At 37.6% G+C, this 17666-nt stretch overlaps 1 protein-coding gene across 6 annotated transcripts in view; it reads right to left on the bottom strand.

The window, feature by feature from the left end:
* The window catches only part of LOC124158773 (kinase D-interacting substrate of 220 kDa B), a 123470-nt gene that overhangs the window by 41476 nt on the left and 64328 nt on the right, over nt 1–17666 (bottom strand). For 5 of the 6 annotated variants that reach the window (XM_046534083.1, XM_046534081.1, XM_046534079.1 and 2 more), the window contains 2 exons: nt 1877–2008; nt 985–1083 (listed from right to left, as the gene is read on the bottom strand). In XM_046534083.1, coding sequence (XP_046390039.1) covers nt 985–1083; nt 1877–1987 — 210 coding nt within the window. In that variant the 5' untranslated portion in view covers nt 1988–2008. Of the gene's footprint in view, nt 1–984; nt 1084–1876; nt 2009–3329; nt 3408–5457; nt 7982–17666 lie in introns of those variants that run through there. The other variant, XM_046534078.1, reaches the window with a different exon arrangement.

Here is a 17666-nt window from a genome sequence, read left to right as displayed (position 1 = left end):
TTATTGTTGTCCCAGGTTGCATGAAATCTATGAGGAGTACCCCCTTCCGATCCCAAAACACAGTTGCCATAACCTTTAGTTTGAATTTCTTCAGTGGTGGTGATCCCAAGAGATGCCATTGACTACATTGCTGTTTTGTTCTGGGGGAGTAATGAAACACCCACGTTTCATCTCCCGTGACGATAGAGTTCAAAAACTTCTCCTTGTTGCCTCTCCCCTCACATTGTTAAAGAAATTTGCAAGCACAGTCAAGGCGTTGCTCCTTGTGTCCGTCAGTCAGCATCCGGGGGACCCAGCGAAAACACACCTTGCAATAACCCAACTTCTCCGTAAAAGTTCTTTCAATTATGTAGTGGGAAGCTTCAGGGATGCATTCAACAAGTTCATGGACAGCAACCCTCCAATATTTGAGTAGCTCACTGATGATCTTCAGGACAATCGCATCCGAAACCATCGGTCTTCCACTCCATTCTTAATTGTGAACTTCCGTGTGACCCTCAGCAAAAGAGGTGCACCATTTGTGGACATGCTGAACAGAAATGCACTCTTCACCATAAACCTCAGTCAGTTGCCGATGAATCTCCATGGGCGGTAACTTCCTTGCATGAAGAAATCGGATTACTGCTCGAACCCCACACATGGCAGGAACACGGATCAACACTTCCATTGTTGACGGTTGCGAAGCCAACACGAAGTGAAGTAGTGAATCGCGGATGGGTGGGCTCAAGAGTAAGGGAACCACTGCACATGGCACTATTGTGGTACTTAGCCTAGCACCTTCCCTCAACATTTTAGCTCGTTGGGAACCTTACTTTTATAACCCTTGTAGTAGCTAACCTTAATTAATTATGGATATGACTTACAATTAGACTTTGGGGTGATTATAGAATTGAATTAATAACTTAAGGAGAAGTTGTTCCAGCATAAGAGAGGCAGTGGAGCAGAAACAAGATGTGCGATCAAATAACTTCTTTTTTCACTCACCCCATCTTCAGCATTAACATCAGCTCCATGATTTAGGAGCTCTCTCACAAATGTCAGCTTTCCTTTGGTGACAGCCACCATAAGTGGTGTGGTGTTATTCTGCAAAAGAAACAGACAAAAATGAATAAAACACCTAAAAAATGTCATCAGATTTAATAAAAATTAAAATAAAAAGCTTAGTAGAGGCAAGCCATAGGATAGGAGAGGTAAAATTAGTTATACATGTAGACCTTAAAGTATAAAAAATTGCTACAGCCTTGCTGTGATTGAGTTGCTATGTGCTACTATCATTATGGATTAGGGGTCATATTTCTGTAAATTAACATACAAACTTCACAAATCATACAAAGCCAAATTACAGAAAATCTTTAAAAATCGATGAAGTAAATACTAAAAAAAGCCTCACTTATGTGATTTATGATTTGAAGAGATATTTTTACTAACAAATGGCTTAAATACCATTCCTAGAGACACAATTCAAATGTCAGTTTGCTCAGTAATAGCGGAGCAGAAATTAAGCTGTAACATGCCACTTCCCTATATGAACTACAAGTGATGATAAACTGAAATACTGCCAATGACAGCCCAACTACCTTAAGAATTCAAACGATTATTTGCGCCTTTAAAGGAGTGAATTTGTTTATGGATATGATAGAAGATTAATTCATACAAACACGCACATATATCCAGGTGCTTAACAACAATACTTCCTTCTTTTGTGTGCAGTCACGTAATTAGCATGTAAAAATTGTATGGCGAAACAAAAAATACATTGAAAATGTAACAAACAAATACAATTAAAAGCAAAGGAGTCAACATTAATATGAATGACAGAGCTGATTAAGACATACTAATTGGAAAAAATAAGAAAAAAAAGAACAACACAACTCACCTCATCTCGATCATCGACAAGTACTCTCTTGTTATCCAAAAAATTCTGCAGCCCTTGCAAATTGTCTTCCTGTATGAATCCAACAATGGACCGGAAGGTGATGGAGGCCATGGATTCACTGTTGTGAAGGGTCTGGAAAAATAATTAAAGACTGAAGTATAACCATGATACTCATACTAATTCATGCAAGTGCAAGCATTGATGAGTAGTTAAGAAAACAAACAATACATGGAAAAAAAGAAATAAAACTCTAAAATTCATCAAACACAGTTACAAAAAATATCAGTAAATAAAGAAAAAATTGAGCTTAACAACATATAATCAGAGCATGCTCTCCGCAAGACTGTGCCAAATTAAAATAACGAAGCTACATATTAGTAAGTAATTAGAATCAATGCAAACAACAGAATGAACTCTTTAAACTGTTAACCCTTACTCTGCCCATCTTTTCAATTATTGATGCCTAAATACCACTGGACCATTTAACGTGTAATGCACAAGAAAATATATAAGAACTAAGTATTAGGAAAGTAAAAATAATTATAAAAATCAAAAGTCCATCTGCATATAAAAGGAAGTGTGATGTTCTATCAATGGTAGCATGTAATTCTATTCAATTTTTAAAACTTGATTGTCAGTGTAAGGGTTAATAATGAATAAAAAAAGCTGCAACTCAAAAGATTTACAAAAATAAAAAAACACAAATGCAACTTCAATGCCAGTGATACAAGAAATAGTTCAGAGAACAAGGTTCTCATTCACCCACTGGAATGGTAAACTTTCCAACCTTAAAATACCAAGCTTACTCAAAAAATATAAATTTTGACATGGTTAAAATTTCTGCAAAAAAAAAAACTACAATGGTTTCTCCATAGATTTTCCATATTCCTCAGCATGGAAATGTGCACTTAGGAGCATGTTCTCCCAAGCATTCACCAATTTTTTCAGAGGAAAAGTTCTTGAATGTTAGTTGGAACTGGTAACTTGATCGCATGGTCTTTGGACAAATAGCCAATGAAACTTTTTAGACAATAAGGTCCATATTGTAAAGTCTTCTAGCAGAAAATTGGTAAATATCATGAAAGTCTATCAATATAGTGAGAGAGGAGATTTATATATCCTACAGAGCTTTCCACGATCACAATATGAAGGCCTTGAAAGAAGGAAGGAATTAGAATTTCTTGAATGAGAACAAAAATACGACAGCTTCAGAAAAGACAAGTGAAAATGTAGAAGAATCAAATAATACCAGCCCGAATTTTGTGGCTTCATGCACCAGAAAACATGTTTCAAGGCTCTATTCAGATGGAAACACTCCATCATGCAAACAATGTTAAGTAGCTCACAAAAGAGCATGAAAACATCCTTAGAACACACCAAAATGCAACATTAACAATGGTAATTGACACACGAACAAAACAGATGCAGAGAATTTGGCATTTTTGACATTAACTGTTTGCGACCCCCTCCACATGAGGGAAAAGCTGAATTTCCTCGCTCTTGTTCCAATCCCAGCTCCAAAGCTCTCCTCCTGTGCAGGGGCAGGAGAAGAAGAATAGTGCATTCTGGAATGCAACCAATGCAATGTAGAGGATTCTTTGCATAGCCACATATCTATTTTATATTTCACCCAAAGAGAAAGCACCCTATGGAACTCCTTAGTAACCCATTTCTATATAGCCTTAACAATTAAGCTCATTTCTTCAAATTCAGAGTAGTTTAAAGTGGCTTTTAAAATTTTCAAAGCTACCAAAGCTTACAAATACATTTCAAACATTCAGATTGATTGTAATCAGAGACACCAAGTAATGGAAAACCATCAAAATTAAATAATTATTTTGGCATTTCAAACTGAATATAGTAATTTGATTCTCCCAGATTGGCAAATACCCACTGATTAGGAGTAACATATTGAACTGCAAAATAATTTAAAATTTTTACTTTACTAAGTATATTCAATATTATCTAACTCGATGCATATTATAACTCACAGCACACACAGCTGAAAACACATTCAATCATTTCGGCAAAGACACGAAGTAAAATAATTAGCACCATTTCCTACAAAAAAGACACTAGAGGAAGAAATTCATACTGAATTACTATTCTACGGCTACTTAAGTCAAAGATCAGTAATATCTGATGCACTTTTTGCCACTCAGATAGGATAAAGGTATTTTCGCAGGGACTACTGTCAAGAGGGGTGGTGGAGAGCCCATCTATTTTACCATGTCAATCCCTTATTATCATAACAATAGGAGAGCCCCCAACTCACCTCCTTTGGGGATTGACCAATGATAGTCCCCATGAGAGCACCTTTAACCACCAAACTACACAATAAGGCATAGATTTTTTTCCTTTAATTATAGATATAAAATGGAAATTCTTGGCGTAAAAATGCATTTAAACAAAACAGCATTCTGGTATGCTTACTGGATACTTTAAACAGAAAAAAGCCCAAAATTCAATTATTTGTCCTTGCTGTTAGAAAAGTACAACGAAACCAAAAGATACTTATCAAGAAGAACAGATATAAGCTACTTCAATCTATTCTCTACAGAAGGATAAATTTCTTCTTGAAAGTGAAAAATTTGCACACATAATGAGAAAACATTGCATGGTAATATGTATCAATAATATTTTAGTTGATATGATTTGGACTTTCCCATAACACTAAGTTATAAACTCCAAAGTCACTGATAATGGGAAAACTAATACACCCTTGTAGTCCATATCAACTTGGAGAAAATATTATCCCCAAGAAAAACAAATAAATTGAATAATAGCAAATACAGTTGATGATATCATTTGACCAAAAATTTTAACGGAAGTTTGGTTAAAAACAAAACAATAAAATTCCATCCAATGCAGATAGGAATATAAAAATACATCTATACGTAAACTACAACTAATGAAAATAGGGATTTTGAGATTTGAGTAAAAATTGGAATTTTGGTAAAAAACTAGAGAAAAAAAGTTACATTGCCATAAAAAACGATCCGCTCCACTACCAAAAAAATCATCATGCCAAATTAAGCATTTTAAACTAGGGTTGAATATATTAAAAACATACTAAAGCTACTAAAATGTCTGAATTTATGCTGAAGAAAGCACTGCAAATAATTCACTAAATTTCAAAACATGCAAGCTATAACACTGTTTCTATTTATCAATATCATGAGATTTGCAGCCACAACACATACACACACACTCTGAAGCCAATTCATCTAAATTCTCAGCAGCTGTTTAAAGTAAAGAGCAGTTAAGCAAACGGATGACCCCTGTCACCAGATAGTGATACAACCAAGCACACTTCACTTCTCCCATTCACTTTCCTTCCACGCAACACCTCGTACTAGCATGAGTCAAAACATGCTGTGGCCTGAGAAAATGGCAGAAGCGAATTGGGCAATGAGCATCTGATTCACAGCCTGGTAAGAGTTGGTCACAGTGCCTACGGACTATAAAACTCAAGTCAAGTAAATTGTCAAGGAAGATGCCACACACCTCCATTAGAAGACCTGAAGTGCATTGGTTAGAGTGTGTTAGTTCTACTCAAAAATCCAGATGTGTATCTTAACCGTGTGCGAATGCCTCCTATGGAGAGGGAAGCTGAACTTCCGGCCTTCATGGTTCGAACCACCCTGCTCCTGTGGAGTGGATGCTGGCGGTGACAGAAGGCTCTGAAGAAATGAATGCCTTGCTGAAGAAGGCGGAGCAGTCTGCGGCTCAGGTATACTTAGGAGGTCAAGAGAGGGAGGTGATGCTTTTAATAATGATGCCCTTTGTTTGTTTTGGACTGAAGGAATGTCCAATTTAAGGGAGCGTCGAGTGGATTTATGATGAAAGGAAGGAGAGTCACCATGTTCTGCTTTACCGCTATGACCACTCTGGTGTGAACCAGACTCCATGGATTTTCTGCGTGATTTGGGCTTTAGTGTACTCTTCCCGACAGGCATGCTTGTCTGGATTTCTTCTACTTGCTTTGATACTTCTTTTTCCCCGATAACTCTGGTCTGACTACTGACAGGAGGTTCGGAAGGTACAACTTTACTTTCACTTGGCTCAGAAGGGAATACTGGACAATCTGAGAGGGTATTCAATTCCCCATTTTCAAAATGTGAAGTTGGAACACATTGCTTGGCAGTACCAGCAGTTTTACTAATAGATACCTCTTCAAGAGGTTCTAAACCATCTTCATATACACTTGGGGACGTTAATTTAGAGAAGCTACTGCGGAAGGCTGCTCTTGCCTCTTCCAGGGAGACGGAGCCTCCGTGGCGGGAGATACTCTTCGACCATTCCACAGAACTCCGGCTTCTTTCGTCACCAGATTGTTCCAATTGGATAGAAACTTCTCCGACCGATTTTTCCGTCCCAGCCGCAGGGTTCGAATCCTCGGGGAAAGGAGGATTGGGCCGAATCTCCGAGGGAGGCGAATCAGCAGTGCAGTTCTCCGACTGAAGGTCTCCCACGCCGACGAGGTTCTCCAAATCCGGACTATTGTCACCGATATAGAAAGCGCATCGGGATAGTGACTTGCCAAACGAATCCAGACGGAACTTTCTGTCAGTTTTTTTGGAATTTGTTTCGATGGAGCCAGGACTGCCATTCTGGTGACGTCCTCCACTGTCTTCCGAACCTTGGAGGTGTTCCAGGGGCCGACAACCGCCTCCACCGACGCGAACACTGCCCGCTGCATCCCGCGCGTTGCCAACAAAGTCGGTATCCCCGTGAGTCACGACGGAGCCGTTGGCGTCGTCGTGGTTACACGGCGGGGTCTTCTCGGGACCACCCGCGCAGTCCGCTTCATCTTCAGCCTCGTCTTCTCCCTCATCGTCTTCCTCGGAGGAGTCCGGATTTTCGATCGTGACGGCAGTAAAATCACTTACGCTGCCACGTGGTGCGAAGGAATCTCCGTCGTCCGTAGAGGCCAGGGTCACGAGGACCCGGGGACAGTGGATGGCCCTGCGACTGCCTACCCTCGTGTTCACTTCTCTCTTGCGCCACCAAGCCTTCATCCTCGCTCCTCACCGACGACGAAATTTCGGAAAAAACGTGGCGACACTAGGGTTTCGTCTCTGTAAAGGATATTATTATAACATCACGCCCGCAGCAAGCAGTGGGAGAAATAGCGGATGAAGAACACGACAAATTTCCTTCGCCTCAATGCTCTAATGGGGAAATTCATGAGTGAGAAACACAAGCACAAGGATGTTAGCAATGCTTTATCTCCAGTTATTCTCGAAGCACAGGTTGAAGTCTTCCTTGGTCCAATTTCTGGGAGAAAACGCACTGATTCTATAATTTCGTCACTGTTAAGGGTGTAAAAATTATCTTTCTAGTAGTCAGAGGTGAGAAATTTAGGGGATGAGGGACACCAAAAATCTCCTTCGCATCGAATCTCTGTTTTGATGACAGTAGAAACCCATACGTGATGAACATAGGGGCAATGAGGGAAGCGAACTTCTTTTTCTCGTTCTTCACGAAGCACAGGATAAAGTCTTCAGTGGTTGAAAAACAATTAACAGTACGATTAAATAGCTATGATATAAAATTAAGTTACCGCCAGATATTTCTTCGTTAATGCGCTTCAGTTAAAAACTAATATGAACATGGAGAACAGAGGAAAACCGAATTCTTCCCATTCACAAAGTTCATTTTCCTCCTAAAGAGTGATCAAGTTATACGCTAGGATACCAGTAGGTCGCATTCTTACGAGGACAGGATCCTTATCTTCTTCGGCGCCGTTCCCGAAAACAACACAAAAAACGGAATAAAAAATTAAAAATAAATACAAACAGTCATTACAAATAAAATCAGCATAAGGGAAAATGAGAAAGGAAAATAAAACTAGAGGTCCACCATGTCCATATTTCAAGAGTTCTAAGCCACCATGTGAACTGGATGAAAAAAGTAAATACCTCAAAGGACTCGCAGAATAATTATTTGACAGGTACAGCAATTCAACATAGCGGCCTGCCAGAAACAAAAAGATACAGCAGCCCGCCAGAAAAGGCTGAACTTCGAAATTACTAAAGAGATCGAATGTTACACTATTTCCGCTTTCCGACGAACTGATAATCCCAGCCAAGTAATTCTAGCAACGGCGGAAATTCGAGTACTACGAGAGGACGCGAAATATTCCAGGCGCCACAGCACGACACTTCGCTTCTGTCGCGGCGACCGCGAACTTGGCTCATCTTCCCCCGCCGTGTGTCCGGACACCACGTGGTGGGGTGGTGGGCAACCAGCCAAATCGACGCGAATGATTCGAGAAATGCGAGGTGGGAAAGGAAGTAGGTTTTGGCGGGCAGATGAGAGAAGAAGGGAGGCAATACTCATCCCACAACACCACGGGCATGACTCAATGATCACCTCTGAGAACGAAATCTACCGCGATAGAAGCTAGGTAATACGGTGTCGAAAAATATTTGTAAAAAAATTTATAAATGTTTGCAGTAAATAGTTGCAAAAAAGTAGGTTTTAAAAATTTCAAGTAAGTAACTGTAGTAAATATTCGTAAAAATATTTTTCCACACCCGTAGGGGGATTTGGTGGGAAATCACAATTTGAGGGCTTGGCTGAACATAACAAGCAACCTTGGCTGAAAATAATTTTTAAAAGCAAAAATAAAGATACCTTTCCATCTCCTGTGTCGAAAAATATATGTAAAAATTTAATAAATGTTTGCAGTAAATAGAGGTAAAAAATTTAAGTAAATTAGAAAATTTTCAAGTAAGTAATTTTAGTAAATATACGTAAAAAAAAATTTCCACGCCCCTGGGGGAATTGGTGGGAAATCACAAATTGAGGCGAAAATTTTGGATGAAAATCATTTTAGAAGGCAAAAATAAAGATAATTTCCATCTATTACCATAAGCATACGAGTTTAAAGGATTGAGTAGCAATTTTAGAGCGAGTGTGAATGTTTATCAATATGCCTCGTTTCTCGACGCGAATTTATACTTGGCAAACATTAAAAACTCAAGTATATACTACAGATGTGATTTTTTCGCGAATCGGTCGTTTTCCTGCCAGAATAGAGAAGCTCGAGAATAGGATGTCGATAAATATTTGTAAAAGGTCACAAAAGAGGGATGGAGAAAAATATTGCGGGTAAAAATAATTTTGGAAAGCAAGAATAAGGAACTTTTTCCATCTATTACCTTTTTCACGCGCGTGGTTGTGTAGCAATTTAAGCACGAGGGTGAATGGTTATTACGATGCCTCGTTTTCCACTATTTCCTTGAAGGGAATTTAATGCACGGCAAAATTTACAAACTCACCTCGACATTGCAAATGTGACGTTGCTACCAATCGGTCTGTATTTTTGCCTCGAAAATGAAAAAAATTGGAGCAATTTTTTTTTCGACCAGCCTGAGTATATTTTCAGATGGCAATAAATCAATCAGAATTAAAAATTGACGTAAAGACCTCAATGTCATTTTGATGCCTGTTTCTCTTCGATTAGGTAACACAATGCATGCTTACCTTTTTCTTTATTTCCCCAGTAAATGACCCGATGAGGGCAATTTTCCCTCTTACCGTAGAGCAAATCATCCCAGAAAGTTTCAATGCATGTCGCAGATGGGAACGTTTCTTTATTATGTGAAGGCTTGCTAAGAAATCGTAAATGCATAGAGAGGAGAGGGATGAAGAAGGCTTCGCCAACATAACTGTCTAAAGTAAAAGAAGGAAAGATAAGCAGAGCTTAACGAAAAAGTTTTAAGAATAGATTGATAAAATGCCTTAGAAATAAGGCGTCACTGCGCGCAGTGGATCGGAACCGTCCACCTGAATAGATAGAGAAAATAAGTGAATGAAATGGTCACTGTAAAGAACAAAGCGAGTTTTTTCTTGAGTTGGCAACTAAAGTGGATTCTAGTGACTAAGTGTGTGGATCGTCTGACTCCACTAAGCGAAGGTCAATGGGCTGAAAATAAAGAAAAACGGTCTCCCTTTCAACTTTCATCATGTTCCGCCAACAAACAAATAATTTCACTAGTACTTTTCACTCCAACGTATATCCTAGAGGATCTCTAAAATATACCGCATCCTATACATTGACGGTGCGACTGCTCTTTCGTATTAGCATCAAGTTTGTATGATGAAGCGAATATGGGGGTAAAATAATGATTAATGCAAGTGGCTGTATAGCTACGCCGAATAATTATTTCCATCATAAAGCAGATATATAAACTTACGAAGTCCACATCAAGATATTCTCAAACCTATGGGTCTGTGACATTATTTAAATAGAAATCTCCCATTTCAAAGGACATGCCTCCTCGCAAAGGCAAGTAAACTGAAACTTCATTTACAGCAACTTAACTTGGGGTTTGCTAATTATGACCCAGACCAACAAGTGAATCAAATCTAAGAGTACGCATCAAAGATGTATTATTAAATAAATTATTCATCAAAATCAATCATGAAATATTATTTGTTATTTGCATGAATACGAATAGGCATTAATATCCTCCTTTATTGGAGAGAATCAACAGAAATTTAAAAATTTTTATCGATGGCTGGGTCAAGTAGAGTTACGACACATCAACATGCTGTGAAATAGCCGGTGCGTTCTTTTCCATGTTATCAACTCGAAAGTCACGCTAAGTTACGTCAAATAAAGTTATTGTGAATGGAGATTCAGTTACCTACTCAATGCGACCAAATCATCAAGGTGATCAGTTCGCTCACCCCCCTCCTCCTTCGTACGACCATCTGCAGTCCTCCTATCCCATCAGACTCTCAGATGCGAACACACCTCATTGACGCCAAAGAGTTTCTCGCACGTGACGCTAACGTCGGCTTCCGCTGAGTGAGCCGGAAAGAGTTTTTTCGAGCTCTGAATATCAGTTCGCGGTCAAGCGATGTTCCTTTTCCGAGGTTATTTCGGTGAAAGACAGCTATCACCCAACATCCACGCGCCATTCCAAGATTATGTCATAACTTAGAAGTATTACAAGCTCCATTTGACTACGTTATTGTGATAAAGTTATTTTTATCAACCGATTACTTCTGCATTACATAGAAAATGGTGATTAAGAAAATAATGCAAATGACAGAGTAATACAAACGGGTGGAATGTGGGAAAGCATGAAAGTGTGAAAAATGTCCACCTATTAGGTATTATATGGTAAGAAAAGGCATCAAACCCCGTGGTTTTCCATTGGAAACGCAACCTAAGGCCAATAAATAAAATAAATAAAAAAACAATAAAAAATAAATAAAATAGTGCTTTGCCCCGGATCACGGTCGACTCCCGCCGGCTCTGTGGCAATATTCTGCCTAATGTCTCCATTGGTATCAGAAAATTCCGAGTTCGAAATCCGTGTAAAGAAAATATCACAACGCGACATCCATGTCATTGCTATTTTTCCACGCCATCTTTTTTTATCGGCTATTTGAAAACGCTTCGTAAATTAATAAATGAAATCACACCCCACACCGGTTTCCGTTCATATTCGGATAGGAATAAGAGCAAAACCAATTACATTTCATAGAGTTTAAGGTGATTTCGGAAAAAACAATGGACTCTAGAAATGCGAACCGAAACGGAGATCACCTTGCAATGCTGATGAATAAAGGCCTATTTTTACAATAAATAATACGAACCAAATGATATGATATGCGATATTCAATGCAATATTATTTGAAGTAGCTATATAATGACACGAGAATTGGGCATAAAATTGTAAATTTAATAAGATACATTTTTCTGATGGTGAAAATTCGTTGGTCATAGACAAATGCACTTTAAATCGTTGCAGTAAAATAATTAACTCCACAACAAAAACAACGTTCCGTGGACGAAACCAAGCTCCGACCCGAAAAAAATCTTTCTTAATCGTAAAATGATGTAAAGACTAGTAAATTAGTACAAGATTCAAGTAGAATTACATTTAAATATGAGGTAATAGGCACGGTTTATGATTCACGGAGTGTATCGTAATTGATTAAAAGAAAATCAAAACACCGATAGCCAAAGAAAAAACTACAAGACATAAAAAGTTGTCGAAGTCAAGCAAAAGTTTGAAAAATAGAAATGCGAAAACATTACACTGTCATAAGGAACTTCTATTCACGAATTATCTTTGTTGCACGAATATGAATTTACATTAAACAAATATTTTATTGAAGAATATTTCAGCATATATAATTTTTCATCTTGATTACCTGCCTACATCACAACTACACGCCAAATCTATTTATTGTCGGCCGAATCATTTACAGTAAATGGTGTCCTAAATATATTTTCTATTGTGGACAGTGTCCAAACTCCAATTCATCCAATCAACCGGGCCAAGAACTTTCACAGCAGTAGTAAGAAAAAAGCAAACAACAAAACAAATGTAGCATAAATAAAACCCGAGATGATTTATTTAGCGCAGACCCATTAGTAGTTTCTTCGCAGTAAAATGGCAATGGAAATAACATTAAAAATGCATATTCGAAAACGAATAAATACGATTAACAATTTTTCCATCAATTTAAATCTTTTTACCCGGTTCGATTTTATTCGTGCATGTTGATGCATGCATAGTTAATGTGCGAATGAGATCGCTTCCGGAAAGAAAAATAAAATTTTAGAGACAATTATCAATTTCAGCCAATTATTCTATGCAAAATGGGAGGTGGTCTATCTTTCCAACAAAAAATATCAAATAAAAATTATTCCTAAGCTAAACTATCATTAGTGACGATCAAATGGAAAAAGTCTTCCACAATTTTCGTACGCACTTAGTACGCCTGAGTATGTACAAATTTTTTTGAAAGCACTACATATTTACAACATATAAATAGAATGCCTTTAAACTGGATCAATGATAGGATGATCAAGAGAACATAGTTCATTTCATTAAAAAAAACATTGACGTCCAAACTGATGTAAAGTAAGTTTACCTCCTTTAGTCAATCTTTCTCTAGGATCGAAAGATAATACCCGGCAGATGGTTTCAACCAATTAAATCGGTTAAAATCTTCCAGCAGATTTTCTCCCACAAAATTTTAGAAATTTGGATTTCATGCATTACTTTTTGTGGGAGTGTCCACAGTAAAGAGATACTCATTATGATGAATATTTGCACTACAAACTCAATATGCTGTTATTTACTCATCTTTAATTGATTTATTGAAGTATACGGTATTCTCCGAAGACCTATTTGAAGGCAGCATGTAACCCTTAACAATCCTTTTTTCTCTTTTTCGGAAGAGAATTTCTAAATAAAGGAATTGCTGACTGTCAATTATTACCTATTTGAATGTTCCTTGAGATTTTAAGACCAACCCATCTCTGTGACCATCTCAAGCTTATGTGGCGGTAACTGTGACGGCTATGGGCATGCTATCCCAATGCCTGTGAACCCTTCGGATTCTCCCAAATGTGGAAATGGAACTTGCCCCCAACCCTGGATGTGTGAAATTCACACGCCTGTGGCTTAGTTAGGGGGTGAGCTCTATCCTCACCTATCCAAACCAACCTTCGGATTGAATCACTGAATGAGTGAATAGGATACAGGAGCAGATCTAATCGAATAAGTAGAAATAAGCACCCAATTGAAAAACACCCGCGCTTCTTTAAACTCTATAATGCTAATAATAGACGTAAAATCCTATACAATAAATCCCAAGTTGACTTTACGGAGAACTTACGATTTAAAGGTTATTTACCGCATTCCCAACGATGGAGCTCAGCATGAATGAATTTCATGGAATATACTTTCCTACGTAGCATTAGCTACACTGTGACAAAATTAATATAAATTTCCGATACTTATGTTACCCTTATTACAAGCCTTGGGACACTATAGACAGTGTGGGTGAACTGTGCGCTCACAATTTAGAATAGAACCAAGCCAATCACCGTTCATGACAATTTAAATTATATTTACGCCTTGTATTTTGGTTTACTATGAAAAAGAAAATTTTATACTAAGGTTATTTAAAATGTTATGAATGAGGAAAAAAGAGCTAAAATTTTCATAGTGAAATCGAATGTGGGATATGTCGCAATGAGTTCTTTTTCCGAAGGCTCTTCTCACGTAGGTTAATCCCTCCGTACCGTGCGAATTGCATAATGATCCAATGAATCAAAGTGTCAACAGAAATGCGGCCGTCTCATCTGGCGTTCTATCCTCCAAGGTTCTAATTATGTACGCACACTGAATAGGTGCGTCCGCACCACGCGTCCTGAACAGGCGAACGCTTTCCTTGACATTATACGTAAGTTCAGTTAAAGTCGGAGAGACTGCCGAGTTCATGCGAGTCGTCGTGGCATCAAAAGCGTCATTTTTTGGGACAATACGAAAAAATCGTACTTACCCAGAACGAGACAAAAAACGTGAAAGAAATAAAGAAAAGAGGATCCCTCAGCTCAGATTTCTTCAGTGGCATAGTAACTCGTGATGAGGTTACAGCGGGCCTCACGTGACACTTTACTTGCGGATTCGAAAAGCTAAAGAAATTTCCTCGCTTTTTAAAAAAACGAACATATGAAGTGGATTATAGCCACCGTCAATACTTGAGAGTAAAGTCATGCTTTACTAAAACAGTGGGACATTTGAGCTAGAGTACCGTGAGTAATAATAAAAATTAAAGCTATCAACTTTAATTTAATAAGAAACGGATTACTATCCGCACATTAGGGAGCTCCGTTTCACTCATGAATTACCAGTAATTTCTTCTCTACTTTGAAATTATGCAGAAAATTAAATTGTAAATTTATTTATTTTATTAATAGTGAAAATTTCGTTTAACATCACGGTGAAACTCAGTTCAATATTAGATTTAAATTTATATTTGAAATAAGTTGATGACGAATCTTTTTCTGGCTAACGACGAAATACTATTAAAAGCCCCGATCACTGCAGCAGGAAACCCACCAACAATAATATTTATTTCACGAGCGGATGAAGAAGGTCACATCTAACATGGTACTGACAAGGGTTTTAAAGCATAATGTACCATGGGAGACGATTCCGGTCTCTACCATATGAAAGATGATTGAAAAGCACAAAAAATAAAGATATTTTGTAACTACATAGGGTATGTCGACTTTTTAAACGAAATTTGTGTTATCTAAGAAGATATTGATCGTACATAATGCACCATACAAGTGCCACCATTATACCAGGAAAAATATTTTATCATTTCATTGAATTTTACTATCTACGTAATTATGACATTAAAGCCCATCGATTAGATATTAAAATAAAAAATGTGCCACAAAAGATGATTTTCAAGGTTATAGCGAACACTGTTTAGGACAAAAGCCATTATATTTTCTTTTAAACCCGAAAAATTCATGAATGCATATATTACCTCAAGCGTTGAAAAGCTACCATCGACTGAAAATACGAATTTGGATTCGTACTGCAATAAAAACATAGAAACTTCCTCTAGATTCGTTGATTTAATACCTAAAATACCTTTTTAGCACTTCTGAATTTATATTGAAGCATCGTAAGAAGAAATTTGCTGAGGAAACAATAATATTACTCGACCGGGAATTCGAACCTACATCACCGAACTGCCTGTATGGTATTCTACTGGTTACCATAACAACTGTTGGGAATTCCGAGTTCAAATACCGGTCAAGTCGAAATAGCATTTTCGTCAAAGAAAATTTTCCTTTCGGAAAAATCTGAATTAACAACTTAACTGGTGAATGTAAAACAACGTGGCAGGCTTCTTTACAAGAGACTGCTAGGAGACACATCAATAGTGAGGAGGTAGGCCGGATGCCAAAAAAGTAAAAAAAAAAAACACTGAATCGTAACTTCGACGCAGTTACGTTCAGGAATCATCGTCAGGAATTACTAACGTGAAATAACTGAGCAAAAAGTGAGTATCCCCAAGGACAGGTCGCCGAACTTTCAACAGAAGAAGTCGGTGCGTATCTCTCATCGGATAAAAAAGATCTGAAATATCACTCCAGCTGACAGACAGAATCGATGTTTGCATTCTATTCATTGATACACACACAGAACACGATACTCTGAAATTAAATCTCTCTCTCTCTCATCACGCGAAGGGGAAGATTAGGAAAAACAACTGATTAAAATCTTAATCTTCCTATTCGGAATTAATCAATTCTTCAATCAAGTTTTCAAAAATCAATTTTTTTCGGTAGGTAGGCTCATGTATAGCAAGAAATCCAAGTTATTTTCCCAGAGAGAAAGTATTGTACTCCCTTTTCCATCAAATTAAGACAGGAAAAGCTATCGATCAAAAGTAACATGATAATTAATAACATAAACAGTCTACTCCCGTAGTTGCATGTCACAGCTTAGGAAATAAGAAGATCATTGTTCTGCCTCCGTTGCCGATAGGTTTTTCCTGTCCCTTCCCCAGCAACAATTACATTACATTATCATCTACAAGAATTCCTGAGATTTCTTGCTAACTCTTATGTCTTAATTTCACAACGTTCCACCCATTGATACAGGATTTTCTATATCTTTGCCTCAATAACCCCACTTCATAGAATTCCATTCCGTCCTTTATCTTCCAATCGACTCTTCGCATCCGTTATATTACTCCCAACAGCAAACGGTTACTAACTTTTTTTCCGGTAGTAGATTATACTTGTCCCTCCTCCCGGATGGGTACGTGTGGATTTTTTAATGCACTGATAATATACGGCAATGGTTAAATAGGAAATGCAATCGTGGTCACGGACGAGTTGCTTGAAGTAAGACCTCCTCGACAGCTTCCAGGATGCATTTAGCGACTGAAAACTACTTTGAAGAATTTTAATTATCCGTACCTTCAACTCCAATGAACCTTATTTAGTAGAATTCAGCTTTATTTAGGGACAGATCGCTTATTGCATAATTATATAAGAAGTTACCTTAAAAATGAATTACAACACATTTTCCAAATGAAAATTTCACGTTTGCAAGGGGGATTTTCAAGTCTTGACCAAATATTAGCAGAAAGTTAAAATACTTAGACATACAAGTAAATACATTAGTAGAATTAGATGATACGATGAGAGATCATAAAGAAACTGTCATATTAATTCCTTAAGTATGTATCTAATGTTACGGCTAATTTTGCAGAGATGCTGTCTAATCTTGAGACGGATTACATAACCTCCAAATGCTCCCGTATCTTCGCTACGATCGAAATCAACACGAAAGCCAAGAATAATCCTGGATCTTCATTAAAAAATTCCTATCTGAGGACTTTCAACCGATAAGGTATGCCATGGCTAATGCCCTAAATATTAATACAACAGCTGCAAGTAACTACAGGCAAAATCACAAAATGCTCTCGAGTCTTTGTCTACTGGTAAGGACACAACAACACGCTGGGTACTTCAGCGTACTATGTGAGATGTTAATGCAGGTAAGGGTAAAAATGAGAAAAATTGGAAATAATAAGCTCAAAGGTAGAGGGTAAAATGAAAATAAGGTAAATAACAAGGATTATGAAGACAAATTTTCCATAATATTTTGATGGGTATTTAGGAACAAATTCCTTTTAATTTATCCTTAGGAATACAAACGAGGTCATTATTATAGGCGTTTTTAGGACTTGTACCTCACTAAAAGAGAAAGCGAACACAAATCATTAATAGAAGATAAGCTTCAAGAGCAAATGACAGCCATTTTGTTTTAAGAGTAACGCAAAAAATACGATTTGTGGAGTAGAGAAAACAGCCAACTTAAGGCTTAGTGTCAGTTACAAAGGTTACTACGGCAGAATTGAAAATTACAAACATCTTTCACTCGCAGCAACACTTCAGACTTAGTTCCCATAATTACCGCAATTATCGCAT

This window comes from Ischnura elegans, chromosome 5, assembly GCF_921293095.1.
Source record: "Ischnura elegans chromosome 5, ioIscEleg1.1, whole genome shotgun sequence".
Taxonomy (NCBI): domain Eukaryota; kingdom Metazoa; phylum Arthropoda; class Insecta; order Odonata; family Coenagrionidae; genus Ischnura; species Ischnura elegans.
This window is presented reverse-complemented; position numbering and strand designations above follow the sequence as displayed.